This window comes from Manacus candei, unplaced genomic scaffold (assembly GCF_025592945.1).
Source record: "Manacus candei isolate 608988 ecotype Guabito, Panama unplaced genomic scaffold, ASM2559294v1 h1tg000013l, whole genome shotgun sequence".
NCBI lineage: Eukaryota > Metazoa > Chordata > Aves > Passeriformes > Pipridae > Manacus > Manacus candei.
In genome coordinates, this window is record NW_026138061.1 from 3747400 (window position 1) to 3773362 (window position 25963).

At 41.5% G+C, this 25963-nt stretch overlaps 1 protein-coding gene across 2 annotated transcripts in view; it reads left to right on the forward strand.

Annotated features, from left to right (window-relative positions):
- The window catches only part of FER1L6 (fer-1 like family member 6), an 85404-nt gene that overhangs the window by 21906 nt on the left and 37535 nt on the right, over window positions 1-25963 (forward strand). For both annotated transcript variants that reach the window (XM_051778455.1, XM_051778454.1), the window contains exons 2-16: window positions 1615-1697; window positions 2966-3092; window positions 3712-3766; window positions 3862-3993; window positions 4600-4662; window positions 8329-8407; window positions 9821-9977; window positions 11033-11219; window positions 12807-12999; window positions 14009-14358; window positions 18801-18909; window positions 20541-20721; window positions 23855-23975; window positions 25037-25137; window positions 25794-25884. In XM_051778455.1, the coding sequence (XP_051634415.1) occupies window positions 1615-1697; window positions 2966-3092; window positions 3712-3766; window positions 3862-3993; window positions 4600-4662; window positions 8329-8407; window positions 9821-9977; window positions 11033-11219; window positions 12807-12999; window positions 14009-14358; window positions 18801-18909; window positions 20541-20721; window positions 23855-23975; window positions 25037-25137; window positions 25794-25884 (2029 nt within the window). The remainder of the gene's footprint in view (window positions 1-1614; window positions 1698-2965; window positions 3093-3711; window positions 3767-3861; window positions 3994-4599; window positions 4663-8328; window positions 8408-9820; window positions 9978-11032; window positions 11220-12806; window positions 13000-14008; window positions 14359-18800; window positions 18910-20540; window positions 20722-23854; window positions 23976-25036; window positions 25138-25793; window positions 25885-25963) is intronic.

Genomic DNA, 25963 nt, shown 5'->3' on the forward strand with positions numbered 1-25963 from the left:
TCTCTCAGGGAGGCAGTTGCAGGACAGCTGGCATCTTCCCACCTCTCTTCCAAAATCTTCTGTTGAAAGGAGCTCTCTGGGCACAGCTTTATTGCAGAAAATGGTGTTTCTTTTCCATGTTGCTAAGAATGGATGCTGTGCTGAGCTGGGCTCAGGGGCAAGGGAAGAAGTCCTGTCTTTTTCCCACAGCTTTTCTTCTCTGTCAGTGTATCAACTCCTTCCTTGGCTGTAGGGTATGGCAGAGCAGAAGCTGGAGCAGTAGATCAGGTGTGAATTGGAGACTTGAAGTTCTTAGTCTTGTAGTCAGACTTCATTCTGTGCTTGTAAAGTATCAGCACTGTTCAGAACAGTTCTTTTGCAGGACCAGTGCTCCTGGAGCCTGACATGGGACAAACAAAGAGTTTTGTGGGATGAGGCTGGCTGGCAACCAAGGAGAGACCGGTGGATCTTTGTTGACAGGAAAATACTGTGTGATGTTTGTAGGGATATTTCATTTCACCTCCTGTTCTCCCTACTTCTTCTATTCACCAAAGAGCTGCAGGACCAATAGAGTAAAATAGGAAAAGGACAACCAGCAGAGACCTCTAAATAGCCACCCTGGCCCAGTGCTGATGCTGGGAGAGGTGCTTTAGGTGCTTAGCTTGGCAGCTGTACTGCCTCCCATCTCGGGGCCATGGGGGGTTTACCATCAGTTTCCCAAGAAGCAGAACTGCACTGTGGGTCCCTGCTGAATGTCTTGCCATGGTTTACCTCCAATGGCAACCAGCTAAGGCCATGCTTCCCTGCCTGCATCTCACCTTGTGAACACATTGCATTCCTGGATGACTGTGGCAGGCTCCTGGCAGGGATTTGTGGCTAAAACTGAGTTGAAGACAAGCAATATGGAAGACCTAATGAGGCTACAGAGCCACTTTATCCAGGCATGATCTGAAAAAGGACCTCACCGATTTTTAACTGACATGATTGGTTTTAAGATGGTTTGATTCCCAAATGCAGTACAGGAAGGAGGCAGATAAGCCCCACACAGTTGATGCTGGGCAGAAGCATTTCTCTAAAAAAGCTTGAAGAGAAACACTTGTCCAGGCCAGTTCATAGCTTTACTGATGGAAGGGAGTGAGAACTAACTAAATAAAAGGCAAAACTGTTGTGTATGAGCCACTGATAGCATGGGTGTCATCACCAAGGAATTTACACAAACACATTTATGTTTATCTTAATTCAGTGGAAAACTGCTTTTGATCTGGATCCTGTAATTTGTCTTTTATCTCTGGTCTTGTCACAGGCATAAGAACTACATGTGTGGGAAGTCAGTAGATCAGAAACTTATCTTTGATTTACTTTCTTTCCATCTTGTTGCCTTTCTTCAGTCAGAAGTTTCGGCTCTTCTCCTATTATTTTTGCCTGTACATGGGCAAATTTTAAAAATAAACAAAATTAGATGAAGCATAAAATCAGAGCTTTCTCTTGTTTGCTCCCAATAAAAGGAAATTCAGAATATAATGATCTTCCTTGGGAATCAAAACTTCCTCTTAACACCTCCTTGAGTTAAATTAGAGTCCAGCACAGAAAAGGCCTTGAAGAGTCTGCACTGATCAATTTTCTTTACTTTTTCAGAAAGGGGCTGTTTGGTGGCATGAAGCTGAAGAAGAAGAGAAAAGGCGAGAAAGGGTTGACTATTACAAACAAAGATGCACTGGGTAAGGCCTCATAAATCAATATTGCAACTGGGAAGAGCAGGTGGGAGTAAAATAAAACTGTCTGTCTGACTTTTACATTAGAGAGATATTTTCGAAAGTTTTTTTTTCTGCTCTAGAGATGGATAAGTCATTACAGGTGTGTAATTCCTCCAGAAGTTCTTCTTTTAGAAAACTGTGTAGGCCAGGATGGCTGGATGGGCTGGCTCAATAAAGCCATGAACTTTACTTAGTAGCAATTCTCCTCTTAAATGTACAGCAGTTATTTTATTGTATTTTATTTTATTTTGATGTGGGTACACCCATAAGATGCACAAATTCTCCTGTTTCTTTCCCTTAACACACCACTGGTTTCCAAACTACGGATACATTCCCCTGCACATCCTACCATTGTCATTTCTCTCCTATCACCACCAATTCACCAGGATCTGTAGTTTAGCAACAATAAAATCTTCACCTTCTATAGTTTTATTTTTGTAGTCTCATGAACTATTTTTGCAGCCCTTGAAGTACAGTGTTGTAATAAACCAGTCACATGTGTCTTGACTGGTGCTTGGGCAGAAACAGGAATGCTTATTTTGTACCATAAGCATTATTAAGCTAAAGGACAATACTTTTAAAAAGCTTATCCTCTGGTCCTTAGAGCAAGAGGTTTGGGTTGTTGGAGTAGAGAAAACTAAAAATCATTTTCTTACTAATTACAAGGCATTCTTCCCAGCTGGGGAGACGTTTTATCTGCTTTAGCCTCAGAGCAAACAATAGAGGCTACTGCAAGCCCATAATCAAACAATGTGCTCTAGGGCAAATAGGATAGGGAGGGCAGTCATGGGAACTTGGTGCTACAGGTGGAAAACTATGGACTTTTCCTCAAGGGCTGAAAACCAGGCTATGCCTACGCAGATACAGAGACAATTTCACCTTCCCTGTGTTCTAGGAAGGCTGGACAAGAGCCGGAGGACAGCTGGGGAGCGTAGATGTTATATGAGATTGCTGGGGGAGGAACCTTTGTGGAGCTGGCTTGTGCCTGCCTGCCTTGCAACAGAAGCAAAGTTGTGTCTGTCTGTACCTCCCTGGTGCTTTGCACAGGAGGGGAGCTGCTACTGCAATCAATGCTGCTCGATACAAACCACTACTTATCTCTAACTGGGACACCCCCCCAAAAAATAAAATATTCAGTTCATGCTGATAAATCCACTGCTCTGCTCCACGTGACCTTTTTGCTAGAAGAAATCAGATGTGAGTTTTACTTTCTTGTTTGTTTTCTTCATCAGGTGATCCTGATGAAAGTGCAATTCTTCTCCATGACAACCTTGGAAGAAGAGAAGAGGGAGAGGAAGACTCAATAAACAGCAATGTTCTGTCCGATGTTTTTGGATCCCTAAGCCCAAAGAGGAAAAGGTGCTCTTTCGTGTATCTTATCTAATATTCCTCAGAACACCTTTTCCATCCTTCTCAGGAGTGGCATCGCCCTAGAACAATACATCTGTTGACAGATAATCCATTTACTGATGGCAGTGATCCCTTTACTCCTGCTCTCCCACATGACAGAGTGGGATGTACTTGTCAGCAAAATATTGTCAGCTCAAAGATATCAACAGATGCTATCCAGTGCAGGGAGAGATTGAAATGGATCCTGTGAGTGCCTCAACTGTGCTAATGAACTTTGCTAAAGAAAACAAGCCAGAGGGAACAGCAATCTCTATACCAAAGAGCTTGTGCAGTTTTTTTCATTCAGGGGAGGAATGGAGTCAGGTTTGATGGGATCAGCAAGTGAAATCACTCCCATGCATGACAGGTAGCTGCACTGGTTTGTGTGGATGCCAAACATTTCCCTATTAACAAGTATATGAGAACAAAGGTGGTCTCTGCTGCTGAAATCAAGCCTAACAGTTCACAACAAAGCTACCTGCCATAAACAATACTAGCTTAGTGCTGAGAAGTATTTCCAACGTGTGGTGTGTCCGAGTACCAGCTCTTGCCTAGAAATGCCTAATGACCTGTTTTGTCATTTAAACAGGGCAAAGCTGGTGACTAGAATTCACGAAGAGGAGCTGAAAGCCCAGAACTATCAGGTGAGCAGGGAGTGACGGCCCTTAAGTGCCTCTGAATTCCTCAGGCAGACTGGACCTGAGCCCAGGAATGTGCCTGGTATCCTTGTGCCCCACAGATTGCCATCACTATCATCGAGGCCAGGCAGCTGGTGGGTGAGAACATCGATCCTGTGGTGATCATTGAGATAGGTGATGAGAAAAAGCAAACAACAGTAAAGGAAGGCACAAATGCCCCTTTCTACAATGAGGTAGGTGCTTTCCCTTAAAGAAGACACTTTCTTCAGTGGCTCTGGGTGTACGCTATTATTTAGTAGCCCAAAAGGGGATGAATTAAGTTTGTAGAACCTGCATGTCTGAGGTGGAAGGTCGGTCCAGGGGGTCAAGCACCAGCAACAGCTCTGTTCGGTTTAGTTCTGTTTGCTCTTTCTCTTCTCAAACGCTATCCATCCTGTTCCCCACCCTCTTCAATTAATTCTGCTCAACTCCCACTGCTGTTGCAGTTTTTCAAATTATCTACTTGGGAGCATGGTCTATAGTGCTGCTCACCCTGCCCATTTCCCTTCCTATTATTTCACTGTTTCAGCCTTTCCTTAACATATGCTTGTTCCAGCTGGTGACAAACAAGACCAAAACAACCCCAGAAACCAGAAGTCCTTTGGGTTTCCTTGTACCTCCTGTCCCTTTGACAATACCCTCTAATCTGGGCCATAGCTGACACGAGCTGGGGGCCTTCCCAGCACCCTCAGTGTCTCACTGGGACTCTGTGTGGCAACCCAAAAAGTTGAACCATTCGGCTGACTGCACTGGCTGCCATCACAAGGATGATTCTGATCTGCTGTCACCTTTTCCCACAGTACTTTGTGTTTGATTTTGTTGGACCACAAGTGTTGCTGTTTGACAAAATAATCAACATCTCTGTAAGTACCTGGGAAAACTTAGCACATATGTAAAGGTCATTGTTGTTTAACTTTGTTGTAACTTTGGCTCTAAATGATTCATAATGTAATTAAAAAGAAATAATTTTAGGTACCAAGAGTGCTATAAAGTCAGCATGTAGTGTGGGAAAGAAAAAGGATAAAGGAGAGGAAAAAGAGGAGAAGCAGCTGGCAGTGACTTGAAGGAACACAACCCTAAAGGAAGATTTAGTCTGCCTTTTCAAGGACACTCATTGCTGGCTTGGCAATTGACAAGATAGAATGAGAAAATTCAGATTAGCTCACTTTTGTTAGCACGGTCATCATCCCTTTAAATTTCAAGCTACCACTTGATTCAAATGATTGAGTTGAAATGTCTGGCTTATCTCAATTCCTCAAGTACAACTTGTTTCTAACTAAACTAGTCGAGGTACTTTATCCTCAGCACTGGCTCTTGAGCTGTCTGGCACTGCCAGTGGCTGGTTGCTGTCAGCACGGGAGTGGGCTCCAAGTGTTCAGTGATGCTTCCACTGCTCCCTGCAAGTAAGGTTCCAGTGAAGCTATGGAGGGACCTTATTGCTCTCTACTATTACCTGAAAGGAGGTTATAGACAGATGGGAGTCAGTCTTTTCTCTGGAGTAATAAGTGATAGGACAAGAGGAAATGGCCTCAAGTGTTGCCAGGGGAGGATATTAAAAAAAAAATTCACTGAAAGGGTGGTCAGGCTCTGGAAAAGGCTGCCCAGGGAACTGGTTGAGTCACCATCCCTGGAGGTATTCAAAAGATGTGTAGATGTGGCACTTGCAGACATGGTTTAGTGGTGAACCTGGCAGTGCTAGGTTAACAGTTGGACTTTATGATCTTAAAGGTATTTTCCAACCTTAATGATTCTATGATTCTGTGGCATCTCAGAGCAGTCCTGCTGGAAGACACATATGCTTTTGGACTTGGGGCATTAGATAATGATGTGCAGTTTGGAAGTCCAAGTCTATGGAGCCATGTTAATTATCTTGTCTGAGACTCATCACCACATTTAGCAAGGTCTCTGAGGAATTAAAGATCTCACTAGACTCTGGACAATGCTGTATTTGTACTATTTAGAAATACCACAGGCTATGCCCTTCATGAACTGGTTTTTTTGGGGTTTTTTTTGTTGTTTTTTTTTTTTGTTTTGTTTTTTTCCAAAAGTCCATCCACTTTGCCAGATATTTCTCTGGAAATAAATAGTGAGTTGTTGCTTGAGGAAAGGTTCTTTTTCTCTGAAATGCTTTGTCAGTTTCAAAACTGTACACCAGGAAAGGGTTTCTGCTGATTGTGCTTAACAGAGACAAGCGGTGGTCAGGATCTATAGGGGCACATCTTATACTTACTTTTCTGGGCTGCTAATAGAGTGACTTTTTCCTACAGAATAAAAAGTGTTCATTTACACATGGCCAGCTGGACAACTAGGTTTTCAATGCTGGTAGTAAATTCTCAGTCTGAATCCTAAGGCTCACTTGAAATCCCCTGTATCACATGCACAGCTCACATATATGAAGTTCATACAGGAGGTATCTACAGACCTAATCTCCTCTTATCTCTGAGGACAGAATTTACTACAGGCTGAAAATTACTCCTATTTTGCATGGGAGCAGATGTCTCCTTGCTGCTATGACTCACATCCCAGTGTATGGCCCCTATATGTGTTTCTGACATGGTTCATATGAGCACAGTGCCAAGGCATCAACTCTTGTGTGCTGCTGCTGCTGTTGGGGGACGTGTAGTTATTTTTCTCCAAGATATGGCCAGTCTTTCCAATCTCACATTCTTTTGATAAAGACTCCACATATTCAGTGATGGAGGGGAGAGTGCCATCTTTCTGAGTGTATTGGGGATGTGGCAAAATGTGTCACCTTTATCTGCTGTATATCTGCATGGTTTCATCAGGCTCAGCAAACTTATTTGATTTATGCCTGATGAAGGTGCAACACTAAGAAATGAAAGATCCTCTAGATAAAAATGACTTTTAAAAAAACCCCCACAAACAACAACAAACTAACCCAGTGCAGTGCTTATGTGTGGTACTGAAAACAGAGATTCATTACCTTGCAACAGTTTTGGAGAATGCAATCTCTCAGGGGAATAGAAACAGAGGAACTGTGTGTGCTGGGAGTGAAGGAAACCCTGAGGGATGGAAAGTTTCACAGCACTTGCTTAGCATGAATCTCACTTAGGGAGAAACAAAGGTTGGCAGCCTCCATTACCAGCATTCATGCACTGAATTTGCTTAATCTGTATAAATGAACTTATCTGCATATGAAAGCTCAAGGAAAACAAAGATTAGTGCCCTTGTCCATCAGTTCAGCAGTTAGTGTAGCTGTATCCAAACCCTGCATTTGAGAGGAAAATGAGACTTTCAATTTATCAGCACCTGCTACTTAGTACTGAAATACTGCTGAAGTGAGGAATTACCAAGGACAACTGAGTGTGTTCCCTAAATCACAGAGGCACAGTGGCCCCAGCCCCTTAACAGAGAATGACATTATATTGCAACTGGAAACCTGAATTTTCTGGTGAGTCTTGATGAAAGCATCAGTGATCTTTACTTTGAAATGTATGTCCCCTGCATTTGAGAAATACCCAAAATAAAGTCACATTACAAATCCAGTGCAAAATTGCAGAAGTCTTGTATCCCAATCCAGGAAGTGTAGGTCCAAAGAGAGGATATGAGGTCTTCCAGATTCCTGACATGCTGTCAGAGGCTTAATTGTTTACTTCCAGTGTTTAGAGTTAGCTTCGGTGGACTTGAATGGGCTTGGTTTCTCTTTGCAATTTGGTCAAGGTGTTCCAGAAAATTCACCCTGCTTTCAGGGGCTTTTCCACAGCCAAGAAATAGATTACAACCTTTTAAGCTCTTCTGAAAACAGGTGATATACATTTTTTGAGAAATACAGTTCTAGCCTCTGCCTTATCTGTGAAATGAGCCACATACAAGTATTTGAAAATCAGACAAGGAAATAAATAGATCTGGGAATCATGGTAATTGAAAATTATTAATTAAATTTGAATTAAATTAAATTGAATTCATTACTTGGCATGAAGAATAAGGAGGCAGACTTGCTGGGGCCTGCTTGCCATCTCATTTACATCTATATTACTCCTCTGATTTCGTTAGTATTGTGGGGGGTAAATCAGAATTGAGTCTCTTGGTTTATGTGCACATTGAAATGTTGCAAAGAAACACCTCAATTCTTTGTCCTCTGAGTGTACTCAGTTCTTACAGCAATTCAGCTATACACAGAAAGTGATAAAATTTCTTCAGTGAAACCAGTTTTAGCCTGTGTGTTTACGTTCATTATGATTTATTTAAAACTGCCAGAATAAGTACCATAAGTGCATCTGCTCTGAAGACACATCCATCTAATTGCTACTTTATATAATCCTAGGACCTGGGATGAACCTGTGTGATTCTGCTCAGATGCCACTGTATTGTTTTCTAAATTGGCACAATATTGGGTAGGGAACAAGCAAATGCTTGCTGTACCTTCTGTGGCTATGCGTCCCCAGTTTTGGATGTTGCTGCTTATTACCTCTGAACCAAATGTGATCTTTGTCTCGATTGCTCTTTCTTATGCTGACTGGGAAGAGAGGTAGTGACATTCTTTAACCCTTCTTTAACCTTTTTAACAGGTTATGCACAACAAATTGATTGGGAGTGTGCTGATAGGCTCCTTTAAAGTAGATCTGGGGACAGTGTACAGTCAGCCGGGTAAGTGGTGCATTTTCTGCCCGTTTTGTCTGTTAAATGAGATGTAAAGCAGGGGAGGAGAGGGAGATGTGCTGCTTTTCTGTTTAGATGCTTGTGGTTTATGCCGAGGGACAGACTTAAAAGTTTCTGGAAGTGTTGTGTTTGTATTTGGATAGCAGCCAAACTGTTGGGGAAAAGTTCAACACTGAAAACACTTTGTCAACCTGCTCATTGGTGGGAAGCACTTATCAAGGATGGCTTCTCTTTAAGTGGTCAGAGTGGGCAGTTCTACAAAACCCAACTTCACTCATTTGCTGTAGAGCATCCAAAGCTCTGCTGTGTGTGTTGGGGTAGAAGGAGTGGGAGGAGGGAGAGCAGGATGGAGAGTAGAAGGAATAGTGAGGAGAGCATGAGACAAGTGAAGGAGCAGAAAAGGAGAGTGAAGATGACAAAGAGGTGACCATGGGTCCTCTTGACTTGTCATCTTCAGAGCTGTCCAGTGCTTTCTGAAATTTGAAGCTAAGAAAAGATCATCTATCCCTTTTTAAATGTGTTTTTACAACCAAAACATTCACAAAAAATATACCTCTCTTCCATAATTACTCAAGGACCTGGGTTCTTGGTCTTTGGCAAAGAATGCATTTAGGCCACTTGCTGTACATGTCACACAGGTATGACAAAAGCCACCCTTTCTTCAGGGCTCCTGCAACAGTCACTAGAGAGAAATGGCCTATCTGAAGTGAGCAGCTTTTGTCTGTACTCAGACTGTGTTAGTATCTGAATTCTCTCCTGGATCTCCTGCTCACACTTTAGCAGGAAGGTGGTTTCTGAGGGTTGATCTTGAGCTCATATCCCTGTACACTGTGCTCTCTCCTTCCCACTCCTGTATACACCCAGGGTGATGTCCAAGGACTTAATGTAGGATGTTAGGACCTTTCTCAAGGGAGTTGTTGAAGCAGTGCTACATCAAAGGGCTGTTTAGGGTGAATTGTCGTGTGCATTTTCCCCCTTGAAAGATGGAGCTGAACCTACTCCTGGCTACTTCTTCTTCTGGTGGCTGTCCACCTTCTTTCCTCTGTTTCTTAGCTGTCTGCCAGTGTTACACCTGGCCACAGCTCCCAGAAAGGGTTTTGCTGCAGAAGAGTTCTGAGATCATCAGCTGCTGAAATACCACCCAACCTTCCACTGGGCTTTAGTCAATGATCTCAGTAAACATAGATGAAAATGGGCTTTTTTTCTAATGAGCTCTGGATCAATCCTTTGTTTGTCTTTTTTGTCACACAACATTTTGGACCCTCTAGCTGTGCCTGATAAACAAGCACAATCCTCCTGGAAGTACAAATGTTTGATGTGCCCTTTCTGGGATCGAAGAGGAAAATATTTGCATTTGTTTTGAATTCTCTATTTGAGTGTTTAAGCTTGTCCTTCTTACAGGTCATCAGTTTTGTGACAAGTGGGCGCTTCTCACAGACCCTGCTGACATTAGGACAGGAGCCAAGGGATACTTGAAGTGTGACATCAGTGTAACTGGGAAAGGTGATGCAATACAAGCTACGCAGAAAACAGCTGATACTGAGGAGCAGATTGAAAAGTACTGCAACAGTTTCTTGGGTTATTTTAAACTGCTTTCTTCTTTACTAGATGCCTCAATATGTCCTCTGCCCTCCTTTCTGTCCTTTCCTTGTTAACTCAGCATTACTAGCAGGATAGCATTGTACACCTGGCTGTTCTGATGTGCTCAAAAAGAGTTTTTACAATCCTCTCAACTAAATTGAAAGGCTTGTTAGGGTCACTCCTCTGCAGCTGATAGAATCGGCCAAGTTCTGTGGCTGAGTTTCAAATTATCTCTGACAGAAGATTGATCTGAAACCAATTAAAGATTTCTTAAAACAGTGAACTAAGAAGAAAAAATATGAGGAAAAATTATTCCTTTGCCACTATCAGATATGTATGTGTGGATATTTTCCATATCCTTAGATAAACTCGAGTGCATTATCATTCTCCTTGTAAAACACAGAAGTTCAATGTGGTAAGTATGCTACCAGCATACTTCAAATTTTACTGGGGCAATGCTTCTGGTCAGTGCTAACCTATTGGACCAAGTCTATGGAGAGTCACCAAGATGATGGAGAGATGGAGCAAATGGTCCACAGGGGAAGGTGGTGAATGTTAGTTTCCTGAGCATTAAGAAGAGCAGTCTAAGGGGTATCCTGCACGAAGAGGCCTCTTTTCAGATGAATGAGTAGAAGTATGTAGATGAAGGAGAGGCTTTGGATGCAATTTAGAACAAGGGAATTTCAGAACAGATTTTTTTACCATGAAGATGGTCATGTGGAACAGGGGCCCAGAGAGAGGGGCAAATCTCTGTCCTTGAAGATATTCAGAATTTACTGGACAAGGTCCTGAGCAGTCTGATTTAACTGGACCTGATTCTATATCACACAGACAAGTTTGTCGAGTAATGCTGTATCATTTTCTCATGGTAACGAGAATTTTTTTGGTTTAGATGCAGAAGCAAATTCATACACCTTTTTGTGTCTTCTCAGGATGCATGCTAACTTGAGGTGACAGTACTGTTGGAAAAAATATCACTTCATTGTCTGAGTTTTCAATTTTAAGGAAACAGCTTCTTGTTTTTTCTTTCAGAAACCTCTTGATCCCCAAAGGCTTTCCATCTGAAAGACCATGGGCCAGATTTTATGTGAGAATTTACAAAGCAGAAGGACTTCCGAAGATGAACTCTAGCATCATGGCCAATGTCACCAAAGCGTTCATAGGCGACAGTAAGGACCTTGTGGATCCCTATGTGGTGGTCATGTTTGCAGGTCAAATGGTAATTGGGATCCTCTTGATCACAAAAATAGGCCTTCTTTCCTATTAGCTGTGCTACAGGCAGGTGATTATGCTGATGTCCTTTAACTTATAGTTACATAAATTAAGTAAAACACATATTTCTGCCATCAGAAATTTTTCAGTTCTTAAATTATGCAGGAATAAAGTGATGGAGACACTTAATGCCAGCAGATCTAATATCAGCCTCACAGCAGTAAGTTAGAGGCAGGCAGCAGGAGGGGAAAGAGGATTCTGTAGCACTGTTACTAAAACATGGAGTTACAAGACAGTGATTTACCCAGCATGGTATTAGGTAAGTGCTATGTTCTGGTCTCCCTAGAGTGAAATAAGGAAGCAAGACTGAAATCAGTAAGGATGGTTCAGTCTGGATTTTAGGGCTGTGTATTGATTTCTGAATTACTGTGCTGAAATTCAGAACCCTTGCAGCTTTCTGTGGGTAGAGTAAGCATTGTAGCAGACTGTCTCAGTGCTGCCTCACTTCATTGCTCCCGGAGCAACTTCGACATCAAACGTGGTGTGACTGCTGAGAGGAGCTTCTGACTTTGGTGGAAGAGGAGTGTAGAGGAGGTCCAGGGGCTTGGTTTCTCTGGGGTACATCCATGAAACGTGTGTCAGGGAGTCTTGATTATTGGTGTAAATGAGGAAAGAATCAAACTGGCAATTATTTTAAGCCAGCAATGTTTTCTGTGTGCAAGGAAGCCTTAGGGACAGGTTCAGTCAGTCCTTTCCAGACATTTCAGGCATGAGAACAAGGCCCTTGGTCCTGATTTCATGTTTTGTTGTGAATCTAAATTGCAAAGTGTTACTTCTCAAACTAGTATGGGTTAAAACATTCAAATGCATGAAACCTTCAGGTTCAATAGAGGACTGAAGAATACATAAGAATGAGTCACTGATGTGAGTTTGCACACTGGTGTATAAACTATGGTTTCAGAGGTAGTGTTCGTGGGTTTCCTGATTCAGTTCTCCCCACTGAATGTGAAAGTAGAAGTTCTGCCACAGCCAGCAACTGCATGGATTATGATACAACCCTGACATCTCCTACAGTTTAGGAGGAATAGCTCTAGAACCTATACCTCTAGCATAGGCATTGACCAGAATGTGAGCCAAATAAATGGCTAGATTTTTTGCTAGATAAATTGCCTCGTTTAAGGTATCCCGTTGGTACATGCAGCCTGGAAGAATTAATAAATTTAATCTTTTATGAGACAAACTGCACTACATCACTGCTACTCAGATATTTCAAAAGCCATTTGAAGATGTGCAATTTGCAGCAGAAATGCCAAAGTCTGTCTTTACAGATATATTTTGTACAAAGGGGCCCTGAAGAGTTTTGTTCTAGGTTCTGATGTGCAGGTAAGAATTCTTTAGCAATAATGTAGTCTTTTGTTAGATATGGAAGGCAAAATAAACAAGCTAATAGAAAAGCCAAAGTACTTTCAAGATAGGATATTTGTGCTTTAAAAATTACTAGAGAGATATTGCTAAGTGCAATCTGTGCTATACTCATTGCCATTCTCTAGACTTCAACCTCTCTGGGGTTAAGTTTGCTGGACTTCCATTTCAGGGCCGGACAACAGTACAAAAGAACTGTGCAGATCCAGTGTGGCAAGAACAGATTATCTTCAAGGAAATGTTTCCTCCACTCTGTCGTAGAGTCAAAATCCAGGTCTGGGATGAAGGCAGCATGAATGACGTGGCTTTAGCCACACACTTCATTGATTTGAAGAAAATATCAAATGAACAGGACGGTGACAAAGGTAAAGGTGAAAATGTTCTAGGATAATGCCCCTAAGGTAAAATCTACTTGCATGGAAACTAGGCACTGGTTAATCCCATTTTAGGAATGTCCAGAGCTCAAGTGTTGGTTCTGAGAGACCTTCTGTTGCTTAATTTGACATAATTGTACACTGTGCTTGTTGTATGGTGGTCTGCCACTGTCTTTCTTGTTAAAGGACTGCTGCATAATTTGGTACCTTCTTTGTGACTGTGGCAATAGTCTACTCTAGTCATTAAGGATGACTAATGTAAGTTTATAGTTCATGTGAGTTTCTGTTGGGCAATAAACACAAAACCTGAAAATCACTGAAAATCAAAGGCAGAGCAGGCTTGTGTTTTTTATCTACCCAGTAAAAGCAAAGTGTTTAGGTAACACTCAGCTGGGTGCTATCACAGCCCAAGGAAATACCATGGACTAGTGTGTTGTCTGCACCTATGTGAAGTGAGGCTCACTCCCTGGAGTCTTTTCACCTGTGTTTGAGTCTACATTTATAACCGTGTTTATGTTGTGTGATCCATGTGTGGAACATGTTCAGTTATCACAGCTCAGCAAAGGCACAGTAACTCCTTAAACCCGCTAATTCAAATGTGTATCCAAGCCCCTAATCAGAAAATAAAAGAAAAATTCGTATAAGCTGAGAAGTGACATGGATGTAGAAATATTTTAGCCTAAAAGAGAAAGCCTTCATTACTCTCCCTTCATGTCCCAGCCCTCAGTCTATAGAAGCAAGCTCTTTTATTCAAGAGATGCAATAGACCTCCTGACCCAGCATGTGTGGTACAAACACCTTCTGAGAAAGAGCTCCATACCAGAACAGTCCTGGGTTGGGTATTGGCAGAGGCAAAACCATGCTCTGTATGAAGTGGTCCCCACTGCACAGAAATGATATTTGGCTTTTGGTGTGCACGAGGCAAGATTTCTTGGAGCAGACAGTGAGGAGAGCATACTAACACCAAACAGAAATGCCATAAAAGGTACTTTATCTCCAGGGTTTTTGCCTACCTTTGGGCCTGCCTGGATCAATCTCTATGGCTCACCCCGGAACCACAGCCTCATTGATGACCACCAGGAGCTTAATGAAGGTTTTGGAGAAGGGGTTTCCTTCAGGGGACGTCTCTTCATTGAGATTGCTGTGGAAATACTTTCAGGAGGAGCCCGAGAGTCAAAGTTTTCAAGTATTATCAAGGATATCAAGTTGTCATCCAAAGGTAAAGACTTCAAAGCACTTAAAGGAAAAGACAAAACTGAGAAAGCAGGAGAGGATCGAAAGTCAGCTGCTCCTTCAAATAAGATGAACTCAACCGAAGTGGAAGTCGAGCCATTTGATGTACCTTTAGAGGTCAGTATGATGTTAAGAGATTGGTTGTCATGTGTCCCTAAACCTCCAAGGATGACACTGGTACGTGTGTTTGGGTTCAGGCCATATAATACTACTTTTTCTGCTCCCTACAGCATCTCCATGTCTCCATAGTCTTGGGACCTTCCCATAATAGTTCAGCACAAATGGATCATTAATATGTACCTGTAACTCAAAAAACTCTTAAGTAGGACTTGGTGTCCCTAAAACTCAGGTCTCCTGTCCTATTGTTGCTTTTGCACTAGCTGCATCCACACATCCCCACCAGAAACTTATATGATGCAATATCTGCTAATTGACAGAGAACCAACAGGGGCAGCTGGTACTGATTTCCTGTATTCATTCAAGAAAATTGGTAATTGTCAGTTGAAGTCAGTAGGGAATCACTGACATAGATTTTGTACAAATGCAGAGAGATAGATACAGTCTAGCTTGTTTTACTTTCCTCCTTTAACCCTGCATTGCCAGTGTGGTATTAGATCGATAATCTCTTTAAGAGAGAGTTAATGAAAATTATATGTTCAGTTTCAACTAATGTTAACTGATGTTACTTGCTTAACTTCGCCTGTTGTGCAGGGTTACATCATGGGAAGATCTGCACTACAGTGCTTTGGGAAGGTTGTGCAGTTGTGGCAGGGATTTGGGAGCTGAGCCTGTACCTGAGATTTGCTTCTCTGCTCCGTCACATCACTATCTGGGAGCGGCATTGGTGCATACGCAAGCTCTTTTTTTTTCTTTTACCCAATAAATAGGAAAAAACTCTTCTCATAACCAATTTTCCTCCCACTTCAGTATGTCTACTAGAACTACCTGAAAGGAGGCTGTGGTGAGGTGAGGCCTCTTCTCTGAGGTAACTAGGACAAGGGGAAATGGCATCAAATTCCACCAGAGGAGGTTCAGGTTGGATACCAGGAAAAATGTCTTCAGAGTGGTTAAACATTGGAACAGGTTTCCCAGGGAAGTGGTGGAGTCACCATCCCTGGAAGTGTTCAAAAACCGAGTAGATGTGGTGTTTTGCTATATGGTTGATTGGGCAGGGTGGTGTTTGGTTGAATGTGGCACCTGTCTTGCACAAACTCAATTACTCACATTTGGTGCAGTAACTGAATTAAGTTTATTACAAAGAACACCAGCTTAAATACAGTGTTCAAACTGTAACATGTGATCTTTCCACTAATGACATTAGAGCACTTCAACATGCATGGGTGAAAGTCCTAGAGAACTACAAGTCCCAGAATGCCTTTCAGCATTCTTCCTGTAATAATAACTGCTACAGTTGGAGGTTGGACTTGATGATCTTGGAGCTCTTTTCCAACCTTAATGATTCTATGTCACTGATCAAAACTTTGGCTCAGTGCTCAAGATACTTGTGTTCTTTACTAGATATGATTCTTGGTCTTTCAACTCCATCTCTACAAGTAAATGGGAGAGGAGCAATTGTTCTTTGGTCTTGAGGCCTAGCCTTGACAAGTGTTCTTCCTTGGCCTGTGCCCTGGAATCTTTGGCATGAGTGCTGGCTGGAGCAGGTCAAGGAGTGTGTTTGTAGAGAAATGGCATGGGTTATCTGCAAGCCAGTTGTGTGAACTTGTGGCCTCGTCTTGCTTTATATACTCGTATAGTTGTAAATTACCTCTGTCCCTCAGTTCTTCTCTGAAGACTGTAAGAAATCTTCCATCATCCCCATATCACCATTGGGGAATCAGAGCTCAAATCAGTCCAGCAGTTTAATTACCTAGGCAGCCTCATCTCCTCGGATGGTAAGATTGACGGAGAGATAGACAACAGGTTAGCAAAGGTGTATAGTGCTTTTGGAAAACTCCATAAAAGAGTATGGCATAATAAACACTTGAAGAAAAGTACAAAGATCAGCGTTTACAGAGCCATTGTGCTGTCTAGTTTCTTATATGGATCTGAATCATGGGTCATCTACCGCCACCACCTGCGTCTCTTAGAACGCTTCCATCAACGCTGCCTCCATGCAATCCTAAACATCCACTGGTCAGATTATGGGACTAATACATCTGTTCTAGAACAAACAGCAATCACAAGTATTGAAGCCATGTTGCTCAGAACACAGCTGCGTTGAGCAGGACATGTCGCCAGGATGAAGGACCACTGCCTCCCTAAGATCCTGCTTTATGGTGAACTTGCCACTGGCTGCCGCATGAGAGGAGCCCTGAAGAAAAGATAGAAGGACTCCCTGAAACAACATCTCAGTCGTGGCCATATTGATCAACATAACTTGTCTACTCTGGCCTCCAATCAGGAGGTCTGGAGACACACCATCTATAACGCTGCTGATGCTTTTGAGAAAGCACGCAGGATCACTCTCGAGGAGAAAAGACAATGCAGAAAGAATCGTGCCTTGCAGAATATACCACCTAAGGAGTCTTTCTGCTGTGCCTTTTGCAACTGGACGTGCCTATCTCGTATTGGCCTTTTTAGCCACCAGCGCGCTTGTAACAAACGTGGGTAGAGCCCTTCCCAAATCTTTGTTCATGAAGCCTAGCCATGATTTCCATATAGATTTTCCTATATATGGAAGAAATACATTATTGTGAATAGCTCAGACACTATGGTCTTAGGCTCTAAAAAAATACTCCAGGTAGAGGAACAAACCCTGCTGTAACACTAACAAACATTAATAGTAGTAATAAGGATTTTTTTCTGCATACTGTGTCTCTGTTTCAAATACAGAATGAGTAAAGGGCAACAACATGATACAGTGATGCTTGATATTCTTTTGGTTTTGACATTCAGCAATATTTCATGCTACAGTAGACACAGTAATTGTATTATAACACTCTGAAAGGAAAAGCAAGAACTGGAGACATTACATATAATGCAAAAAATGTCTCACAGAGCCTCCGAGACAACAGACGCAAATTATCCATCCCCACAGCACAAGTTTATTGACCTATTCCAGCAGCAAAGAAGATATCAAACATTTGCAATTCTTTTTCTTTGCAATGGGCCATAGATGTGTGTGTCATAGTCTCTGAGCCTTGACTTTATTAGGCATCCTACGCTCTGGGTTCCATGGTGGAAATAAAAAAGGGGCAGAGAAGATAAAATTACTCTGGAGCTGCAATTTGTTTGTGGTGTTGGCTTTGATATATGATGCTGGTAACCCTTTCACCGAAGACCTATGCCCTTTTACTGTGTAAAACAGAGGTTTTTCAAAATGAAGAAATCATGGACTGTGTCAAGAGCTGTTTCTGCTTTGCAAAAGTGAGGGAAATAAATATTCCTGCACAGCTGATATTTTATTCTCCCCTCGCTCTGTTGCAGAAGGATCTTGCCTAGTAGGCTTTGGTTTGCTGGTGTCCATGCTGTGGAATGAGTAGCATTTACATGTGAAAGATCATGGCAGCCAGGGTGTAAATTTGGGGAGAACTCACGCCATAAAATATATCTCCTTTGAACTTAGTCTTGGTTTGGTGCTAATAACTTGCTTTTTACTGACCCAAGGGTGTCAGAGATGTTAACTGACCTTCCTTGAGAGTCTGTGCCAGGGACAAGCAGATGCTGGGTCTCTGATAGGTGCAAACAGAGCCTAGCAGATCCTTAAAACTTCACAAAAGGCCATTACACTTTCCAGGGTGTGTTGCTGTGTTGAGACCCTCTCGTTTCCGTGCTTCCAAATTCTGTCAAAAGCTGAAAACAAGATTACTGGGTTACTGTTTTCTGTGCTGTGATGCCAGGAAAGGCAAAGAGCAGAGAACTGCTCATCCCCCCCACCACTGAGGCCCTCCTACCTTTGGACCTGTGGTTTAAAACACAACAGGATAAAAAACCCACAATGGACTGCTTTGTTTCAGTAGGCTTTGGCATACAACTGCCATCTAAATGTGGACACTAAAAATCTCTGTATCTTACCAGTGTCACTGGGAGATAAATGTCAAAGTCTTGACTCTGAGCAAGGTCAAAGTCTTGATAGTACAAACACATGGGCAGTAGGTTAAAGACATCCAGGGGCAAAGTGGAACTGAATGCATTATGATGGCAGCATTTACTATTGCAATGCAAAGGAAAACTATGGCCACACTCACTTGTTGCTGTTGTACTAAAAGAGTGCCCTTAAACAGCCCTTGAACTGCCACAGATGTATCGTTTGAATGGTGGGATAAGAGTACATGAAGATGCTGAAATACTTTAAACAGTAACAACTCCCGGGGCTGAAGTGAGGGGTAATGGCTTTTACATAATCAGTTATGATATAATTTGACACTATTGACAAGACCAAAGTCACACAGACATATCAGTTTCTCAGACAAGAGCTGTTACTTCTTCCTACAAAATGTGCCTCATTGACGACCTCCGACTGATAGAACACAACTGCATGAGACTTATAAAGACTTCTTTGTGCTGTACAAAAAAGAGTAGGAAGTAAATGTCAAATTTTCCTCCTTCTTCTCCAATAGATCTATGAAGAAAAATTTGAGGAATTTCTTCTCTTTGGGACATTTTTTGAAGCCACAATGATTGATAGGAAGGTTGGGGACAAACCAATAACTTTTGAGGTTTCTGTTGGTAAGTATATTAAGCTCTTTTCCAAACTAGAGAGGAGATTCAGGAGCAAGGGGTTGATAGGTGTTACTGATAGCTGTGTCTCAGGGCTCAGGAATCAGCTTCAGAGTAGAGCTTACATTTTAGTTAAACCCTGACCATAATTTTTCTAGATAGCAGTCAAGCTGGGCATACTATTTCCTAGCTGTCTCTATTCCCAAATGCCCTGTATTAATACAAATCCTCTCACCCACTATATACAATAATTTAGCCAGTATTTAGCCTCTTAATCTCTTGGGAGACCAAACTCAGATAATTTACTTCTGTGGTGTCCATTGCAGTTAGTTCCCAGCTGTGAGGGACCCCCTTTGTGGGGAGGATCCCTGGGAACTGTCTTGGCCAACCCCGCTGAGCTACATGTGAATCTATGAGTGTGGCATGGGGGTGATTTACAGGCAAGCCTCAAAATGCATGCACAGCTTGTCCTAAGATCCTCCTGTTAAGTCTTGTCCTCCTCCAGTGTAAAGCAGGACTGTACTGCCTGAGGGATCTCCTCATGGTGGAGCTAAATTGTCCCCAGGAGCAGAGAAAATGAAGACATTTTCATGAACAGTGAGTGGATATTTTCAAAGCAAAAGAAATTTCTCTTGAGAGAGAAACTTGAATTGATCTCATCTCCCTTGAGGGGGTTTATCGCTGTACCAGACCCACAAAGACTTAAGGGCTCAGAAGCACCCTGGCATTTCCAGTCTTTGTGCTTGTGTACATGACTGTGCTCATGTGTGGCCATGTGTGCAGGGAGAGATGTCTGTGACAAACAGGGCAAGCAATGAGTGATACTGATTCCTGCTGAAACTTAGTAGGAAGCAGAGCTAAGAATCACAAGAAACTCATTTGTATATTTTGGCAAGAAATTATAGTGATTTGTTGGAATTAATACATTATTTACATGAAAGGCTGAACCAAAAGTCCAGATCAGGATGTCCTATGGGGTGATTCAGCACGTCCTTCTCCTGTAGGGAATGTTTCCTGCCTGTCTCAAAATCTGTAGTTATCAGTTTGATAGATGCACCTCTTTCCTAGTGCTGATAATTGCCCTTTAAGGCAAAATCCTATCAGGGAAGATGACTGTATCATTAGCAGAGTTGTCTGGCATTAGGCTTGAAGCTGGGGCCTCAAAGCATTGTTATTACTATCTATGCAACTCTAGTATGCAGAATTTACTTGTCTAAAAATGAGTTTTAGCACTTCTGAGATCAGACTGGAATGATCATCCATATGTTGTAAAGACATACATTTTCTATGTAAATCAGTCCCATATCAGGGCTCCTGAGACTAGAAATGTCAACAGCAGTGTTGTTTTTGTTTCTGAATTTCTTTTGCAAAAGCCAGCAATCAGAGGATCATATCTCTTAGTAATGTGATGTGATGTACTAGATATATCACATAGGGCAGGTAAGGAAGCACTGTCCTGGAGTTTGATGTTATTGGTGCCAAGATAACCTGTCAGGACCTTTATAAACTGTGGTGTGGCCAGAATGGCTAATGAACAGGAGGGGTCAAAGATTTTCCATTGGTATGACTGGTCTTTTTTTAAACCTCGTTCATATTTGCCACCTCCAAGACAGTCATCTCTGGTAATGCTGTGTCTCTAGGTAACTTTGGAAATATTACTGATGGGGTGTCAGCAGGAGCTGGAGGGAAGAAGAAGACGCGTGATGAAGAAGCAGAAGAAAGTCTTCTGCATGAGGGGGGGGATGACATTTCTCATGACCTTGGAGTACCCCTGATATCTACCACACTCCCTGAGAAACCACTGATCACAGGGGGAAACAGGTGAGGATCTGTTTTTCATATAGGACTCTGGTTCCTACTTTTTATTCCCGTGGGACTCATTGATGAGCCCTGTCAGTATTAGACAGTCTGTGTGAAACTGGGGCTTTCAAATTCTCAATTACATCTTTCACAATAGTAAATTTTCAGTTTCCACTGAAGTGAATGGCTCTGAGCCATTTTATACTCATTTGATCTTGGCCTCATGGGCTTTTGAACCCTTTTTCAAAGGGTTGTGGTACACGAACTGTACATCAGAAAGCTACAGAAAAAATGCAAATTCTCCAGTGCCATCCCTGGTTTAGGGTGCCATGCTGTGATTACAAGTAACATCCACCCGGTTACCAGCTCCAGAAGCAGAATATCACATGTAAAATATTGAAATGTGATCAAGACAAAGTCAGCTTCCCAGAACACTTTCTAGAGCTAATAATTACAGATAGTTAAATAGCAAGTAGGAACAGAAGTAGGAGGAAATAGTCCTTGAAAAAAGGAATGGAGCAATGGATGATAACATGCAGAACAGTTCTAAATGGCCTTGTTTATAAACAGAAGCATAAAGCTTTAATTAATTTCAAAGGTGCTAATAAAAAGAAATATTTTCTTTGTTGCTTTGATAGGTAGAACCCCATATTGTTGACTGCCATGGTCAACAATGGTACCTCTTTCTTTAGAAGGCCAAGCAGTTTACAGATACAAGGACCAGGTGGGAAGTATCAACCTGGATCTGTTTGATTTCTGGACATCTCTGAACTTAAAAAATACTTTCATTCTTTCCTGCAATCAATTGCTCAGTGGGATTAAATAAGAGGTAGTGGAAGAAAATAAGAATGAAAATACCATCGTAGAAAATTTTGTTTCTGCGGAGAAGGGGGAAAAAAGAACGTTTGATAGAAGGATAGCTGCCTCTCCTCATTAACAGAACTGCAGATTTGCGTACATGTGGAGGACTATTATCCTCACTGAAAGACTGTGGGACTTTTTAGTTTTTCCCTTAACAAGAATTTAGATTTAAAGAACCATTGTAAAAGAATGTATCAATTCTGATATTTGCTTCTTGGCTCACACCAATACTAACCAAGTTCTCTCATTAAATTTCCCTTTTCCTCAAATTTTTGTAGAATACTGCATCTTTTATTCCCTCCTGTGCTATCTAAAACAGTTTGGCCAGCCATAGTTACCAATTAATGACTTTTTGACTGTCATCTCATAATGGCATCTCACTGGTCTCACCAGTATTAGTATTAATAAGTACTTAATGGGATATCCGATAGTTTAGATAAACTCTGCTTTTTAGGATCATAAATGAACAATGAAAAACAAAAGGAAGAGTCCATTTCGGAGATTAAGACCACTAACTAATAAAAGGAACAGGCAGAACAATAAGACTTCTAAAGCAGACAACATGGAACTGCCAGGAGTTTTCCACATTTATGTCAAAATGTATAGTAAGGATAAGCTAACACTGAAAAAGTTCCCCAAAATTGTTATAGCAGGAATAACAGACATGAGAGTTCAATTGTCTGTGTGAATTATTTCATGGCTATATAATTTTCTTAGTAAATCCAATTAAAAACTCACAATCTCTACGAATTTCAGGTTAAGATGTTCTGTCTCTAGGAGATAGTTGAATTGTTTTTCCCTTTTATAAAAGCACCAAAATTAATGATACCCAAGACCTGGGTAGCTGTGCTATTCACCAAATTCAATGGCTAATGCTCACCTTGCTGTAGATTGTTGAGGAGAAAGGAAATGGGAAATTCTGTCTATCTTTTGATATCACAAAGGGCAGTAAAATGAAGTTGTACAGGAGATATTAATCTTTTTAAACAGAAAAACTTATCACATAAACCTCTTAGGGATGTGTGGAAGTTAGGAGTTATTGCTCAAGGGTGGCGAGGGATTTGGTTTCTGTGGGCTTGGCTTAGTGATCAAACACATGTGGCCAGTTCTATCTGAAATGCCTTAGAGTAGCTGAGAACATAAAGCAGTTTATAAACATTCATAGGCATTAAAAAATTCTCCACTGTCCCACCATTAGTACAGAAAATGGTGAGACCTCTAGTATTAAGTCCAGTATGGCTGAGCAATGTGTTTCATAAAGTTATAGTATTTTATATAAATGGAGGACAACGTGCTTATTGGGTACCTGGACTTGACATAGTGCCTATCACGGCTCTAATCAGAACATCCAGCTTCGTGGCAGGTCTGCAGAGACTCTGTTTCTGCTATCATCATGCTCATTTTTTCAGTACAGGACACTCATGCAGCTGAACACCCAAAGAAAGCAGCATTACAAACCAGTCAATATGACAGCTCGGACCGAAGATCAAAAGTGGGAAAAGAGAGAACGGTAGATGCCAGGGGAGGTTTAGGTTAGATATTAGAAAGAAATTCTTTAGAGAGAGGGTAATCAGCCATTGGAATGGGCTGCCCAGGGAAGTGGTGGATTCTCCGTCCCTGGAGGTTTTTAAGGTGAGGCTGGACGTGGCACTTAGTGCCATGGTCTAGCAACTGTGGTGGTAGTGGATCAAGGATTGGACTTGATGATCTCAGAGGTCCTTTCCAACCCGTCTGATTCTATGATTCTATGATTCTATGCATTTTATCACTGAGTTATTATGAGCTTGGTATCGCTTTTACTAAGCAGGGTCACGTAGATTAGCTTCTGCCAAGGAACATCAATCTCCACAAGCTATTGCTTCTGAAAAAGAGCATGTTGTAAAAGCAACATGGTGTTGAGGCTGCCATTGTTCTCCCACTGTACAGTGTGTGGAGCCATTCCTTTTGAAGAGGTGATCAGATATTAATATTTGCTCCTTTTTCCCTTGTGGCTTCCCACCATTGATATTCCACAGCTTCTGTGCATGCCTCTTTGCCTGGCTTTTCTCCCACCCTGGAAAGCACTAAAATTAGATCCACTGACTTCAAACTTTTTCTCTTCAGGGATCTCACAGGTAGCATAAGTGATGTTTGTGTTGGCTCTCCCCAGTATTTGCTGGTTAACGCATGTGAACACATCCCGTTGTGTCTTCAGTTTCTGTGCTGTGAGAGCACCAAACAATTTTTCTTTTCTGTGCTTCCCCTTGAACTGCTCCCTCACTTTCATGATCTGCTCAGTACTTTGTTTCCACAGGAATTACCAGTACCTGCCATATGATGAGAGGAAGCCCTGTGTCTGTGTCAAGAGCTACTGGGGCAACCAGACCTTTCGTCTATACTCTTCCAACACCCTTGAGAAAATGGCAGATCACCTGGTAAGTGGCAACTATCCTCCCAGGCTCATGTATTCAGCAAAGTATGGCAGTGAGAAGCCACATTTCCCAAATCCCCCAGATGCATTCCTTGCTGTTCATTTTGTGAGAAAGTAGCTGATAACCCTTCCTCCCCCCCCCCCCCAAATTGCTTTGAACTGTTAGAGCTAGTCAAACATTCTTGTCCACAATTTTTCTGAGGGGCCTATAGAGTTGAGGTCTTCTTTCCTCAGAAGTGTTTTATTCTTTGTAAGAACATTCAAAGAATTAAAATATGAGACGTAGAATAATTCTCTCACCTTGGCTCTTCCTCTAATGTCTTCTTGCCATATATTTATTCTGGACACCTTAAAGGACACTTTTTGCTTTTAGTTTTCTAAAAACATTGAAAGAGACAGAATGGCATATCATCTCATGGGCAGCCACTGTGACACTCTAGTCATAGTGTTTTCCCATAATGATGTTTTTTTCTACCCTTGTTTAAATTGCTTATCAGCAGTCTCAAGTAAGTAGATTTTGTTTTGTGGGTTTTTTTTGGTTTTGTTTTTTTTTAAAGTGACTTCTAATGTTGCATATTTTAATTTGGGGCACTGAGATTGAGTGTCCCATCCCTTATTTATCCTTCTATACTTTGTGAGCAGCAACGCTGAAGTCATACTTATGCAGGGCTGTATCACGAGAAAGCAGTGGGTTATAAGCCAACATTTTGAACTCAGATATTTGAAAATTGAACATCTGAATATATATATATGGAGAGATATATTTGTCAGTGCACCTGATAAGCCACAGGCCTTCATCAAAGAAGTGAAAAAAAACCCAAACTGCTACAAGCACTAGTATCTTGAACTAGTAATTGGAAGGACTGGGAACAGGTCAGAATACATCCTGCTGCTGGAGCCTTCTCTCTGCACACTTCCAGTGTAACGATATATCAAATGTTCTGTTCTGTCAGGTTACAAAGTCAGCTCCCTCATTCTTGCTTGTCATGGCTAATGGTGTTACAGCACTGGCAGAGTGACAAAGTGCCCTCCTTTGCATAACAGCTTTTCAACTGTTTTCCATAGGAAGAATCATTAGAGCAAGTAAAGGGCTTGATCAAGGTTTCAGAGACTGCAGCTGAGGAAAAACTGAAGAAGACCCTAAATGACTTTATCAGTCAAAGCAGGTAACTACAAATACTAGAATACAGAAAATCACTTTTAATGTTGGCTACAAATTCAAGGCTAGACAAGGAAACTGATGGTAATCAAGAAAAAGTACAGTAAACTCACTGAGATATATATATTTTATTTATTCTGCTATAGGGGAAAAGGCCTTCCCAAATTGCAGTTTCTATTTAAACAGAGAAAATGTTTTATTTTTATTTTCAATATTCAATATTGAGAACAGATCACTGCCAATCACTGTCATATTTTTTTTTGCTTCCTGGACCCTAAGAATAGAATGAATATAGGATAAGTAGGACTTAATAAAGTGTGTGATAGACACACTGCAAAAAAAGAACGGTGTTAAGATAAAAACAAAGGATTGCATATGCTGGTATAAATCACCCAGTGGACTCTGTGTCAGATGACATGATTTGGCTCAAAATAGATATAAACCCTAATTTCTACATATTAACCCATTTCTGTGAAGTGTGATGCAGAAGTTTTGGACTCTATTCTTTGAATCTTATGGGTGCATAACATTTGTTTTAGAGAACTTTAGAATCTTTGTCTTCTGGTTCATGTACTGCAGCAGACACAGAACATTCCAATGTATTTTAGCAGCTCACATTAAAAAAATAACACATTTAAAGAATCTGTTCTTCATGTATCCTAGGGTCTTCATGACCATTGCTGAAAAGAAGCCCAAAGGGTTGAACTACACTGCTTTGGACAAAAAGAGAGTCATGCTGTTCAAGCAAGAGCTGGTATGCAGTTTTTTCCCCTATAAGCATTGATGCAATTATGTTAACTGAAAGCATGCTGTTTGTAGACATTTTATTTTCT